At 37.9% G+C, this 14,079-nt stretch overlaps 2 protein-coding genes across 2 annotated transcripts in view; both read right to left on the bottom strand.

Annotated features, from left to right (window-relative positions):
• LIMS1 (LIM zinc finger domain containing 1) overlaps positions 1–14,079 on the bottom strand; it is a 306,378-nt gene that overhangs the window by 221,291 nt on the left and 71,008 nt on the right. The gene's annotated exons all lie outside the window — the stretch shown is intronic.
• The window catches only part of SLC5A7 (solute carrier family 5 member 7), a gene marked incomplete at both ends in the record, with an annotated part of 30,589 nt that overhangs the window by 1,307 nt on the left and 15,203 nt on the right, over positions 1–14,079 (bottom strand). Inside the window, 4 exons of the mRNA XM_083361296.1 lie at positions 1,662–1,876; positions 3,498–3,651; positions 4,844–4,987; positions 8,221–8,369. Of these exons, the coding sequence (XP_083217422.1) occupies positions 1,662–1,876; positions 3,498–3,651; positions 4,844–4,987; positions 8,221–8,369 (662 nt within the window). The remainder of the gene's footprint in view (positions 1–1,661; positions 1,877–3,497; positions 3,652–4,843; positions 4,988–8,220; positions 8,370–14,079) is intronic.

Raw genomic sequence — 14,079 nt, 5'->3', positions numbered from 1 at the left:
CCCTGTGATGGACCTTGCTCTAGCCAATCGTGATTGTTCTGACTGTCTCACATAGCTTCCCTTGCAATCCGGTCTTACTGTCCCTTTTGAAAAACTTTCTCCTCCCTATCTGTTTTCGTTTGACTGCCTTAACTGATCTTGTTTTCTTTTGTTGTTCCTCATCCAATGTCGTAGCTGTTGGTATTTGTATTTCCTTGTTCTCTGTGCCCTCCTTCTCTACCCTCCTTGCTTGTGATTGGCCATTCTGTGCTATGCCTGGCTTTCCCTCTTGACTCCCTTCTGTGATTTCTGCAAACAGCTCCCTGCCCCGATTCACTTGCACATACGACTTTCTTTCAGTGCTTATCCACTGATCTTTATCTGATCCCTGGACTAGCCACCCCAATGTTTTTTTTTTATTATTTATATGCCGCCCTTGCTTTCTGCTATCTGATTTAGTTGATCTTGCTGTATTTGGATGTTCTTTGTGTGTTGGTGTGTATGTGTATGTGTCCATCACGTGGCCAATGAGCAGAGCGCGGAACCAATGGTTTTTCAAACCTTCAGTGCTTTCTTTGATGACGCTGGCAGAGGACCAGCGAAAGCTTAAATTAGGCAGATATGCTTTAAACAGTTACTTTTTATTGCTTATTATGAATGACTGTTTTTATTGCTTATTATAAATGACTGTTTTTTATCCATCTCAGTGTTCGAAGATTTTATACTTTAAGTAAATATGCCTGGGATTCGTATTTTTAAAACTATTAAGAATATATACACTTGCTTAGAATACACTTGCTTAGCCCCAGACACGGGACAAATCTTATTTCCTGTTTCAACCCAGCCCAAGGCCATCTACAGGCAGTAGCCACAGCAGTGGCAGCTCATATTTGTGTAAATTTTTTGGCTTGCTAACAAAGAATAAAGGGAGATATACTGTATATATATTCCTTTGAATTCATGCAGGAGAATTGTTTTCAGCTGCAATAAGGCCAAAAAGGCACTTTTAAAATTTTGTTTTAAATGCTGTATTTTCATAAATGGTAACATTGCATTTAGTGCGAGTTATCCAGCTATGGAAAAGTTTCGAGTTTGCAATTCTTTCGTTGGTCATGAAGCCAAAATACTGTAAATTTAAATCCCAATATTATGCCTTCGACTTAAGGAATTCTTCACCTGGCTATGTTTCACTTAATTCATAGTTGCCTACTCAGTTACTCATAATTTAATAAAGTAGGTTTTCAGGCAAAGGCCACTTCTTTGGAGCACATTTGCCTATCTCACAATTTCCAATTTGAAATATACAATAAGAGTTAATTGAAAAGATCTGCCTGTACAAATCAATTTTAAGAGATAGCTACTGAAGATGAACTGCAATCCTAACTTAATATGAACCAGAAAATCTTTATTCACAATATTCAAGCATTTGGATATAGCATAAGGTACATGGTTACAATTCCCTTTAAGCTTTGCAGATTAAAAACTATGGAAGACCTTTGCTTCTAGAACATCCAAAGATTTGAGAACATCAGAACATAATTCCTCCACTGCTCAATGATTATCAAAGATTGAACACAAAATGGTTCAAGGTACTCTTTCATTCCTATATACAGTAAAGTATAATCTGTCAACTACAGCTCATATAACATTACAAAATGAAACTGTTTATAATATAGTCTTACAGTTTGCCGAAATGAAAGCTGGTATATATTCCGTGCAAACATAGAACTTGCTGATAAAATGGAAGAGTCAGCAGAGGACATTACAGCAGCAGACACTGCCCCAAGGCCGAAGAATGAAATGTACACTGGACAAAGATATTGAAGGACAAGTGGTAATATCATGTCACCTTCCTTTTGAGATTTGGGATCTTTATTATATGCGGTCTGGTTCCAAGCTGTAACATAAACATACACTAATTACTAGTGGATAGACCTGTACCTGAAAAAAGAAATCAAGCTTCAACAACTAAAAACAGACTTTTTTAAAACTTAAAAAAATTGTATTTAATTGCTGGATTCTATGGTCTGCTCTGGTTTGCTGTTCTATCCAAATATTCACAGTCATGTGTTACAAAGTATGTCTTCATTAGATTTAAATTTATGATTTAGATGCCGAATTTGGCTAGTATTATGCCAAATTTGCAGTTGTGAAATCTAGTAGACTTTAAAAGGATTCAGGCTGAGCATTTAATTCAGGTTTCATAAAGGTCAAGCTATACATTATACAATTAAAATTTAAATAGAAGAAACTCAAGCGGTATCAGGATTCAGACTGCATTATGCAAGAGGGAGGTCAAACTCCTGGCTTCCATCTTGCTCTTAATAAAAGCTACATTAGATTCTATCATAGTTTTCCTCACAGACCAATAGATAGTTGTGAACAGGGATTCCTTGAGACTGGATTAAAGAAAGAATGATATGGAGTATCTGCAGAAATTATCTCATGGTCCTTACGTACTTTGATTTGAAAATGTCCAAAATTCAGTAAACTCAGAATTGCCTATAAAACAAGGTATCTCAACTATATTAATCATAAAACTATTGTTCTTCATCTGCAAAGATCCAAATCTCTATCTCTTTCTTGCTATTTCTCTATCTTCCTTTCCACTTCCACCAGAAATAGGAACAAAGGGGAGAAAAGGCTGGTGATAGGTGAGAGGAGATAGTATATTGAGATAGAAGAAATGGAAAGAGTAACGGTAAACAAAACTCGATACCGAAAGGATCAGAAACTAGCTAATTATAGAGAAAACAGGGGAAGGCTCATTAACCAGGCATTTAGCTCCAAAGAAAGAGCTTGTTTACAAGCTAATCAAAAGCATCGAAACTTTACAGTGCCATGTTTGCTACCCTCTACAGCTCATCCCATTCACTTGTTCAGTACCTATCTCACTCCTTTCACAGGTAATTATTTACAGCAATATTACCCATTTGTAGCAACTTCAAGGTGGGTGAACTTTAGCTTTCAGATTTCCCTGATCAGATTTTGATTGAAGGATAGGAGTAACATTAAGGGCAGTTCAATGGTGGAACTACATAGACCTCCCCTTTCCTGCACTTGCCTTAGCAGAGCTACAAACCTGTGAAGAATGCTTCCATTTGTATTCTCACACTGAACCCATGGTTATAACTGGTTGCCCAAATGGCCTTTCCAAACTAAATTCCATTCTCATTTGTTTGCATGTTTGTTTTAATACTATTGCGAACTACACCATAATGAAAAAAATAGCATTGATATATTACAAACATTGTAAGTTACTACAGCTTTGAGATAACACTATTTTGGATAGTCATCTATTGTTAGACATTAACTTTCAAAATGTGTAGAGCAGGGTTATCAGACTTGCAACATCACGTGACATGTCACAACTTTTCCCCCCATTGCCAGCAATGGGGTGTGCACAGTTTCGCCATGATGCATCTGGCCTGCAGTTTGACACCCCTGATGTAGAGGCTCATTTCTAGAGCCTTCAGAATGATTAATTTGTTATTAGGATAAATATTAGGTTGGTGTACCTGTTGATGCACCAATGGCACCAATGAGAACTGGAGGTATTGCCATTATAAGACACCCAAAAGCTGCCAGAAAAGAGAGCATTTGTGCATACATAGCTGATGAAGAAGAAAGGACTCGCTGGAAATAGGCTTGCCACGGGATTCCTCCTAACATCTACAAATAATCATAAACAACATTGCAGTCATTCATTCCTGGCAAACAGATGCTGACATGAATCCAAGCAAAAACACATTTAGTCAACAAGCGCCTTTATCAAACCTATTTGCCTAGCAGTCGTCTAAAGGACCCTTATACCTTCAGCAGTAAAACAGTGCTTTAAACCTTGCAAGCATTTTTTTTCCTGACCAAAGTATGGAATATGATATTTAGAAAGAAGGTTGTCCACTTAAGCTAGATTTCCCCCCAAACCCCATTATTCTTTGGATTGCATTTCAGGAAAGCAGCAGGATATAAAAAAGTTGCTGCATATTTTTTCCATGATTCTTTTACCCTTGTCTTGCTTCTACTTCAGTGCTTCTAAACATTAGCATCTGTAAGATGTGTGGGCCTCTGCTCCCAGAATTCTGTGAATTGAATTTGAGGCATCTTAAAGTTGTCAGAGTTGAGAAACACTTTTTAGTTCCTTTTCTTCTGGGCAGAAAATAGTTCCAGAAAGGGATGTCCAGTGATAGATTTGGCAAATCTCAAGAAATAACTATCTGTAGAAGCTGTTGTTTTAACTTGTTTATCCACAGAGAAGCTGATTTGGCTTTAAAAACCAATTGCTGATGCATCATTTCTCAGTTAATTTTGCACAAGGAATTCAGAAATTGTATTGAGATTTTTATATATTAAATCAGTTTCATACTGCTCCCTCACATATTTCTGTCCTGCTCTGTAACCCAGAAATATATCTTCCTACTTCAAGATTTTAAGTGCTTTTTTTCCGAAATACATATTTGAAAGATTGAACAAATGTATCTGTCCAGTTGCTCTTTAGATGCAGATCTACTGAATCCTGCCATAGTCGCTATTAGAAGAGTTCCTAAGATACTTGCAATAAAGAGGTCTTCTGCTTTTTCACAATGTCATATAACTGTAATTACATACTGTATCTTTAGCATACAATTAAATTTAAAAGGTTATTTGTGCAGTTGTTCAAACTTAGTTTGCTTAGCTTAGGGCATGTAACTGTATAGTTCAATCATTTTGGGCTACAATCAACACAATTCCTTGCTGGTTGGAGCTGATAGGAGCTGATGCCCAAAACATCTGGAGGGATCTAGGTTGCTTCTCTCTGCATTAGACAATTTGCAATTTGGAAAATAAACCTTAAGTGGTTTGTGGTTTTTCACAAAAATCTCACCAGTAAGAAGAAATTGTCAAGCCATATGTATATGTCAGGTGATTTAATGCTTCCAAGCCAAGGTTTTTGATATACTTCATGTACAGCTGTGTACCCAATGTTTGTTACTTCAGGATGGGACAAGGCAAATGGGATGCTGATCCACTATAAAAAAAATGAAGCGGATAGTAAAAGAATGGCATACGTATTTCTTTGTTTTTATCTTTTTATTTTGCCATTTTTTAATTGCAAAACATTTTTGCAGGCAAGAAAGTACCAAAATGGTTTTATTTACATTTGTTCTCATCTTTCTACCAAATGTCTCAGAGAATATTAGTAACAAGATTAAATGCATAAAAGAAATTCATCCAGAGAAAATAAACACTTTATACCCACTAGCTGTAACCTTATTCTTCACACAAATGAGACTACATATCATATCTACAATCATATCTTATTTTTTCTAAAAAAAAGTTCTTTGAGATTGAAAGACAACAGGCATAGAACTAATATGATCTTCTTTGGCAGGAAGTTTTAGAACTGGTAGCAGAAGTTCACTCTCTGATTCTACTTTGTGTGCCTCTGATGGTGAGAGAATAGAAAAGGGCTAGGGAACCTAAAATCTAAACAATCCTTTTTTATTTAACTGCCTTTCCTTTAATCATTTGGCAGAATTTTTGGGCAACTAAAATTATTTACATGAAAACATATTGCTCACATTATCTTGTGAAGGAAAAGAGAATTCTATTTTCTATTTTGAATTCACATTCTACTTCTAGAATGAATTGGATCAGAGAATCAAAACTGCTTTTTTAGAAACAAAAAGTGTGAAACTATATCCTCTTACTTAAAACAGAAATACACAGTACTAGGAAGCACAGAACGAATTCAATAGACCGATTCTGGTTCTTGGGACTGGGAGCTCTTAGCTGTGTTTATTGGTAATAAGCATCAGTGAACCCAGCTCAACCTACTTAAGCAGAGGGCTGAGCTCCAGTTTTATAACAATATTCAGTTTTGTATATGTATGTGTGTACAGGCATATTGGAACTGTAGAATGAAAAGGAAACAATATGTGAGGAGAATGGTATATGTTCTGTCCACATATACTCTCTTGCACACACTCCTCATACAAAGTCACCATTGCATTGAACTTATTGACGTGGCTGGACAAGTCTTTTAAAGTGCATAATAAGTAAATGTTTACAACTACAGATCTTTGTCACGTCTTTTGTGTTCTCTGAGCTTGCAGATGATTCATCACCCAACTAGGTAACATCATAAGTGCTAGTGGGGTTTGTTCCCTGTTTATATACAGTAGCTTGCTCTGCCATTGCTGGTGGAGTGTGATTTTCTCTTTGCAGTTTCTTAAATAGAGTATTTTTTTTTCTTGATTGTTTGCCTGGTGTTAATCCCTGTTTATTGGGTGTAGACCAGACATGTCAAACTGCTGGTCCATGGGCCAGATGTGTCATGCTGAAACCACACCCACCCCATTGCTGGCAATGGGGAAAAAGTTGCAATACATCGCGTGGTGTCACATGACGTTGTAAGTTTGACATGCCTGGTGTAGACTGTAGAGAGGATTCTTCTTAGCTTGTTTCTATTGTCTTTTTTTGAACAGTGTGTAAATGTGATTTATCTCTGTGTGTCTATTGATTTATCTCCATGTGTCTATTGATGGCTGATTTATCTGAATGACAAACTCCCAGGAATTCCCTAGTGTTTTTGAATTTAGCTTTGTCTAAGATGCTCACAGTTTCCCAGTTGAAACTATGGTTGATCCTACCCATGTGTTGTGAAATTAAGGAATGTTCATTGTGTTTTCTGCTTGCTAGTTAGTGTTCATGGATGTCCTCCGCTAGCCTTCTGTCTGTCTATCCTACATAATGGCTGTTATAGTCTTTACACTTCATGTTGTAAATGAATTCTGTTTCTTTTGTTCTTTGACTACTGGACCTTTGGTTTACTCAAGATATTTTGGAGAGTTTTAGTTTGTGTACTACCATAATGCCACCTGATTGTAATAGTCTGTTGTTTCTGAGATGTTTTTGATGTATGGTAGTGTTATCCTTTTCATAGCTTGTATTGTGTGCTATATTGTTGGAGTGGTCAGGCACTTTTTAATAAAGTTGCATGGGTATCTATTTTGTTGGGAAATGTTTTATAATAATGAAGCAACTGCAAGCAAGCCACCAAGCTCAAAGAACATCAAGGTCTCCACAGTTCATTCCTGAGCTAAATATATTTGCTTCTACTGGATTCAAGAATCCTTTTCAGGATATAATGTCAGCATGCAGCATTAATGCTGCTGCACATAGATGCTAAATGGAGGTTGACTATTTGAGATTATTGTTGAAAGCCCTGCTTAAACATTTGATCAATCATGCTTAAATCTAATCCATAAGGTGACAGGTAACCATAAGGTTAAGATAGTGTAGTTAAAGTCAACAGCAAATTTTTTCCTAGCATAAGGAAGAGAAATTGAGGGACAGAAGGGATTAGCAAAAGAAAATGGAAGGTATAAAAAAGTAAAATGTGTCAATCCCCCAACATTGGGGGAATGATTGTTGTCACCTGGGAAGGGGGGGGGAAGGGAATTTATTGAGTTTTGTATTTGGGGTTTTACTTTTGTAAGTCACTGGAGTCACTGCAAGTGAGTTGGGTGGCCATACATATCTTCATACTAAATAAATAAAAAACATTCTATAAAAGTTTATTTTCTGGGAGAGGTATATTCTCTGATAGGGAACTCTGCCAGCGGGGATTTTGCTTTCAATTTTTCCTACTGACATAATCTGGATACAACGAAATGGAAGGGAGGAAATTCTGCTCTTGAGCTAAATGAAAGCATTCTCTTCCTATATTAACTGTGTGCACATCAGAGAGAAGAACAGAGGGAGAAGCAGTAGCAGGTTTGGACAACAGAACTGCAGATATCACATGCCTTTTTTGCACCCTTTAAGTAAAGATGCTGCCCTCAGAAAACATTCTGTGGCCAGAAGTGAAGAATTCAACCCAACTGACAGTCAAATTATATTCTGTTCTTGAATCCTAGATAGGTATTCAGAGATACTGGCAAATCAAGAACCATCATTATGCCATCATCCTTCCTGGCTATTTCTCTTATCTTCTTTTCTTGGATAAAAATCCAAGATTTCTCATCTATGTTCAAATTTGATCTTTAGTTAATATAAACCACAATTATGGTTAGTACTTATTTATGTTATAACAATAATTAAGACAAGGATAATATAGAATCTTAATATTCCCTTTCTTCCACACATTAATCAGCATCTTCTTGCAATCTGTATTGACATGAAGCATCTTCTTCTTCTGTTTGTTATGGAATACAATTACCCTGATATTACATATGGAAAAGTAAATACAAAACTCACCAATCCTAAGAAAATGCAGAACAGCTGGACCACATCAGTGTAAGCTACTGAATAAAGTCCTCCCACTAAGGTGTACAGAGTTGCAATGGAGGCAGAAATAATAATTGAAAAGACGCTGTTGATTTCAAGTATCACACTTATGGTAGCACCTGGAACAAGTCAGAGAAATAAGTTAAATGTCTGCAAACTATTTATGTACTTTCCAAAGTGTTTCAATGTGACTGAGGAGTTCATTTTTCTACCTTTTTGTCTCTTTTTCTAAAACAAGATTATATTTTCATGAAGGAAAAAAAAGGGTTGACAATATTTGCAGAAGACTCATTTAATCAGATCAGTATAGTACCTTTTCAAAGATCAAATCAAGCTCATTGCTTTCTAAATTAGATGTCAGTGAAAAGATCTCCAAATGGCATCTTTCTAAACTACTATTAGATGAGAAGTATAAGAACCCATGTTATTTCGCACATAACTTTAGGCATGAAATGGTAATGTGAGAATTATATCTGTCAGGCAGAAAAGCAATTAAGCATGAGAAAGACAGAGAGAGAGAGAGAGAGAGAGAGAGAGAGAGAGAGAGAGAGGGAGGGAGAGGGAGGGAGAGAGAGAGAGAGAGGGAGGGAGGGAGAATGCAGTGCTCAGCATAATAAGCTAAGTGAAGTGATACCAGTATAAGAAAGGGAACATGTGCAGTGACTCTAGAGCAGGCATGTCAAACTCACGACATCACGTGATGTCGTGCGACATATTGTGGCTTTTTCTCCATTGCCGGCAATGGGGTGGGCATGGCAGTTTGACATACCTGCTCTAGAGAAAAGAAATAGGAAGTGCTGAATGAAATTCTGTAGCAACAAACTGGAAGTATATACTTGTTATGCTGGTAGATTCTGCTTACACTAAAATATATTACTCTAGCCATTGTTTCTAAGCCAAAAGTTAAACATGAGAATTGTAGGGTTTGCTCAGCACATTTGAAGTAAACATGTGCTATCCAGTATACTCTCCCTTCTCCAGCCATGATAATATTACTTAACCATACAAATGATGCTGTTAATATTCAAAGGTTCATGGACAAAGCATAGTGCTTATGCTTGAATATGTTGCTGTCCTTGGTCCTGACTCAATGTGCGTATAAGCTGCAACCATTTCTCAGAATCTAAAAGAGTAAAATCTTAGTTCTTAATTGCAAGTTGTCTTTTTGTGAGCATAACAGGCTTTTACAATATTTGCTTCCACAATGTGAAACACAACAGAAATTTTTCAAGTACAGGAAGCTGTATTAAAAGAGAACTTGCATTTTAAATTCCCTGAAAATTGTTTAAGCCACTCAGTTTCCATCACCTCAGCACGTAGCTTATTCTTGGTTTCTGGAACATTTGCAATAAAATTATAGTTAAAAACTTCCCTGTTGCTTTCCAGAGAATCAAAACACAGCTGGAAGCAAGGCTGATTATTTTATTTATTTTAAAACATGTCATTGGCAACCTGCTCTATATACATAGTTATTGGTTGTTAGGTGACTAAAGTTGCAAAGGACAGTTCAAAAATTTATCAGAAGGATTCCCTCCCCTATTTACATGATTTATTTATTTCATAATTTTGTATATTGCTCCAATTGTAAAATGTACAACAGGGAAAACAAAGACCAGTGATTATATTTAATTGAACTGATAGAGTTTGCAATGAGGGCACAGGAACCTGTGTCAGCAATCACAGTAGTGATGGGAAATAACAGATTGGTACTGAAAATTGTCAAGTCATTATTAAGAAAGAGATATTAGAATGTTAAGGGATATTTTATCTTCTGGTAGCCATATCACCTTTTAAAAAGTTTCCAGCTCTTCAAAAAACCTGGTCTTCCTCCTACACAATACAGTTCAAAATACAACAAATCATCCATCATGGATGATGTGGCTTACTTTTTCCCTGCTGCATTCCTTGTAATAGAGGGCAAGTGGGATGGGACATGAAGCAGTTGTCATCATAAAAACTTACCTTCCTTCTCCAGATGTTTGAGAAAACTGATAAATATTAAATGTGTGTACCTCAGACTTTTGGCCAATCTGAATTCCACCTTGTAAACAGTCAATCTTGATGATATTTAATAACAACTCTTGTATTGTTAGAGTATATCAGCTTAAAATTGTGTTATTTTGCATTGTCAGTTGTAACTGGGAAGATATTACAGATGCCTTAGTTATGATAAATGGCCCTTTGAAGGAGGGAAGCTTGGCTCTTTGTTTAAAGCAGACATGTCAAACCCCTGATGTCACGTGACATTGCATGATGTAGTGGGACAGTTTTGCCATTGCCATCAATGGGGTGGGTGCAGCTTCCACATGACGCATCTGGCTCACGGGCCAGCAGTTTTACACCCCCAGTTTAAAGGATGCAATTCTTAAACCTCTTTGGAGAAGCCTGTTCCAGACAACTTGGAGATAAGGAATTACAGTATAGGCCAAACTTAACCCTTCTTATTTAAGATGATTATTTAAAATGATTGAGAGAATGGTGGCAGCTTCTGACCTGCAGGCAATCCTGCAGGAAAGATTTCCTTGACTCATTTCAGGTTGAGCTATGGGATTTAGATCAGACATGTCAAACTCACGTCACATGATGTATTGGGACAGTTTTGCCATTGCTGGCAATGGGGTGAGCGTGGCTTCCACATGATGCGTCCAGCCCGCAGGCTGGAACTTTGACCCCCCTGGTTTAGATGATCTTAGCTTGAAGAATGATCTTCAATATGGTGTGTGACATACTCGATTTTCCCAGACTGCTTAGTGGCTTTCAATATATGGTAATTATGGGAGTGATTTCTCATGATGATGGTGATGATGATGATGGTGGTGATGATGATAGTAGTAATAAAGTTGGAAGAGACCTTGGAGGTCATCTAGTTCAAGCCCCTTCTCAGGCAGAAAACCCTATACCATTTCAGAGAAATGGCTGTCGAGTTTCTTCTTAAAAACTTCCAGTGTTGGAGCATTCACAGCTCCTGGAGGCAGGTTGTAAAAAGGAATAATGGTTACTAAAATAAAGAACAGGTATAGATTGCCTCACTTTTTATAGAAAAGGCAAGTCTTATTCGTTTTATAAAAGCTTTATTAAAAAAGGTTGAAGAAAAGGGAAAGAGTTTCATTATAATAGGTTGTTGATATAGATCTATTTTGTTTGAAAGTCATCACTAGAATGATCTTAATCTACTTCCTAATAAACACAGTTAATCAGAGTTCTTAGATTCTTATGCCTAGATTGATTTCAGCCTAAATTATTAGGAGAGGAATTTGAAGGAATTCTTCTAGATCACTAGAGAGATTTGGAAACAGAAGGCATGGTTGTACAGATTTTCCATTTCTATTTTTCAGTTATTTTTCAGATGGTATCATTTGTAGATATTTGTTTCTTGAAATAAGAACAATTATATCAATTTGCTCAGGACTCCACTCTGTCTCCTGTATTTTTCAATGTCTACTTGAAAATGTTGGGAAAAATTATCTGATTTTTTTGGTTGGGCAGTATCAGTATGCTAATGTATTGAAAACCCAAATGAATTTCTCTATGACATTTTAGGAAATTGTATACTTTCCTTCAATGTCTGCCTGAAGTCAGTAATGAACTGGAAGACAGGATGGAGGTGCTCGTTGTGAGTGGTTAGACTTCGAAAGACATGGTAAATATGCATAGTCAGGATGGGATTATACTCTCCTAAGAAGAACACATCATAGTTTAAAGACATGCTTCTGGAGAAAACCTTTCTTGATCTTCACCAGATTGAGGAAATAGCCTGGAGCGCCTTTTATCAGCTTTTGTTGATATTCCTGCTGAGCCCAGTTCTGAAAGATAATGGTCTTAAAAATGTGGACTTTTTATTACACTGTATGGGGCAGCCTTTCAGAAGGAGATTTATATAGTTCTTTTTAAAATTCTTTAGGAAACAACTCAGGATCGAGCCCTTGCATATATTTAATATCTTTATTAGCTATTTAAAAAATCCTTTAAAACCTATTTTTCTTGTAAGCTTTTAATAATATAAATACTCAGTAATATCAGTCATTAATGTCACTTGCTTGTTGAAGTGGCATTTTAACCAGTTTTAGCTTCTAAATTTTAAATGTAATTTTAATTGCCCCTTCATGGATTAGTGCCTTGTCATGGCGAAGGGGCTTGCGCAATTCAATGAAGCTATGAGCTATGCTGTGCAGGGTCACCCAAAACGGACAGAGAGTTCTGACAAAACGTGATCTACTGGAGAAGGAAATGGCAACCCACTCCAGTATCTTTGCCATGAAAACCCTATGGACAGTACCAAAAGGCAAAACGATATGATGCTGGAAGATGAGCCCCTCAGGTCAGAAGGTGTCCAATATGCTACTGGGGAAGAGCAGAGGGCTAGTACTAGTAGCGCCAAAAAAAATGAAGTGATTGGGCCAAAGCCGAAAAGATGCTCAGCTGTGGATGTATCTGGTGGTGAAAGGAAAGTCCGATGCTGTAAAGATTTTTTCTCCATGGGAACCTGGAATGTAAGATCCATGAATCAAGGCAAGCTAGACATGGTCAAACAAGAGATGACAAGACTGAACATCGACATCTTAGGAATCAGCGAACTAAAATGAACAGGAATGGGTGAATTTAATTCAGATGACCATCAGGTATACTACTGCAGGCAAGAATCCCTCAGAAGAAATGGAGTAGCCTTCATAGTCAATAAAAGAGTAGGAAAAGCAATACTGGGATACAATCCCCAAAATGACAGAATGATCTCAGTTCGAATCCAAGGCAAACCATTCAATATCACAGTAGTCCAAGTCTATGCCCCAACCACCAGTGCTGAACAGGATGAAATTGACCGAGTTGGAAACGACTAGCACGCATGTGCGGGGGAACCTTTAGCTTTAGCTTTATGAAGCCCTACAGCACCTTACAGAACTAACACCAAAAAATGATGTCCTTATCATCATGGGGGATTGGAATGCTAAAGTAGGAAGCCAAAAGATAACCGGAATAACAGGCAAGTTTGGCCTTGGAGTACAAAATGAAGCAGGGCACAGGCTGATAGAATTTTGTCAAGAGAATACGATGTTCATAGCAAACACTCTTTTCCAACAACCCAAGAGACGGCTCTGCACATGGACATCACCAGATGGTCAACACAGAAATCAGATTGATTATGTGTTCTGCAGCCAAAGATGGAGAAGCTCTATACCAGGGGTGTCAAACTCAATTTCATGGAGGGCTGCATCAGCATTACGGTTGACCTCAGGGGGCCGGGTGGGCATGGCCAGGGTGGGCATGGCCTACTGGGTGGGCGTGGCCAGAGTGCATATGGCCTACTGGGTGGGCGTGGCCAGCTCTACATCATTCGCATCAAGGGTGCCTATGGGGGCCTGGGCAGGAGTGGGACAGATCTGAGGGTCTCTGGCAGAAGGAGGGTCTCTGGGCCAGGGCCAAGGCAGAGGGGGCCGTTCTCTCACCGTTTCCAGGATGGCTTCGCGGGCCGCATGAAACCGGTTTGCGGGCCGGATCCGGCCCCCGGGCCTTGTGTTTGACATGTCTGCTCTATACAGTCAGTAAAAACAAGACCAGGAGCTGACTGTGGCTCAGACCATGAGCTTCTCATTGCAAAGTTTAGGCTTAAACTGAAGAAAGTAGGGAAAAGCAGTAGGCCACTCAGGTATGAATTAAATCATATCCCTGTTGAATATATAGCAGAGGTGACAAATAGATTTAAGGAATTAGATCTGATAGACAGAGTGCCTGAAGAATTATGGACAGAGGTTCACAACATTGTACAAGAGGTAGCAACTAAAACCATCCCAAAGAAAAAGAAATGCAAGGAAGCAAAATGGCTGTCTGAGGAAG

This window comes from Vipera ursinii (assembly GCF_947247035.1).
Source record: "Vipera ursinii genome assembly, chromosome: 4".
NCBI classification, from domain to species: domain Eukaryota; kingdom Metazoa; phylum Chordata; class Lepidosauria; order Squamata; family Viperidae; genus Vipera; species Vipera ursinii.
This window is presented reverse-complemented; position numbering and strand designations above follow the sequence as displayed.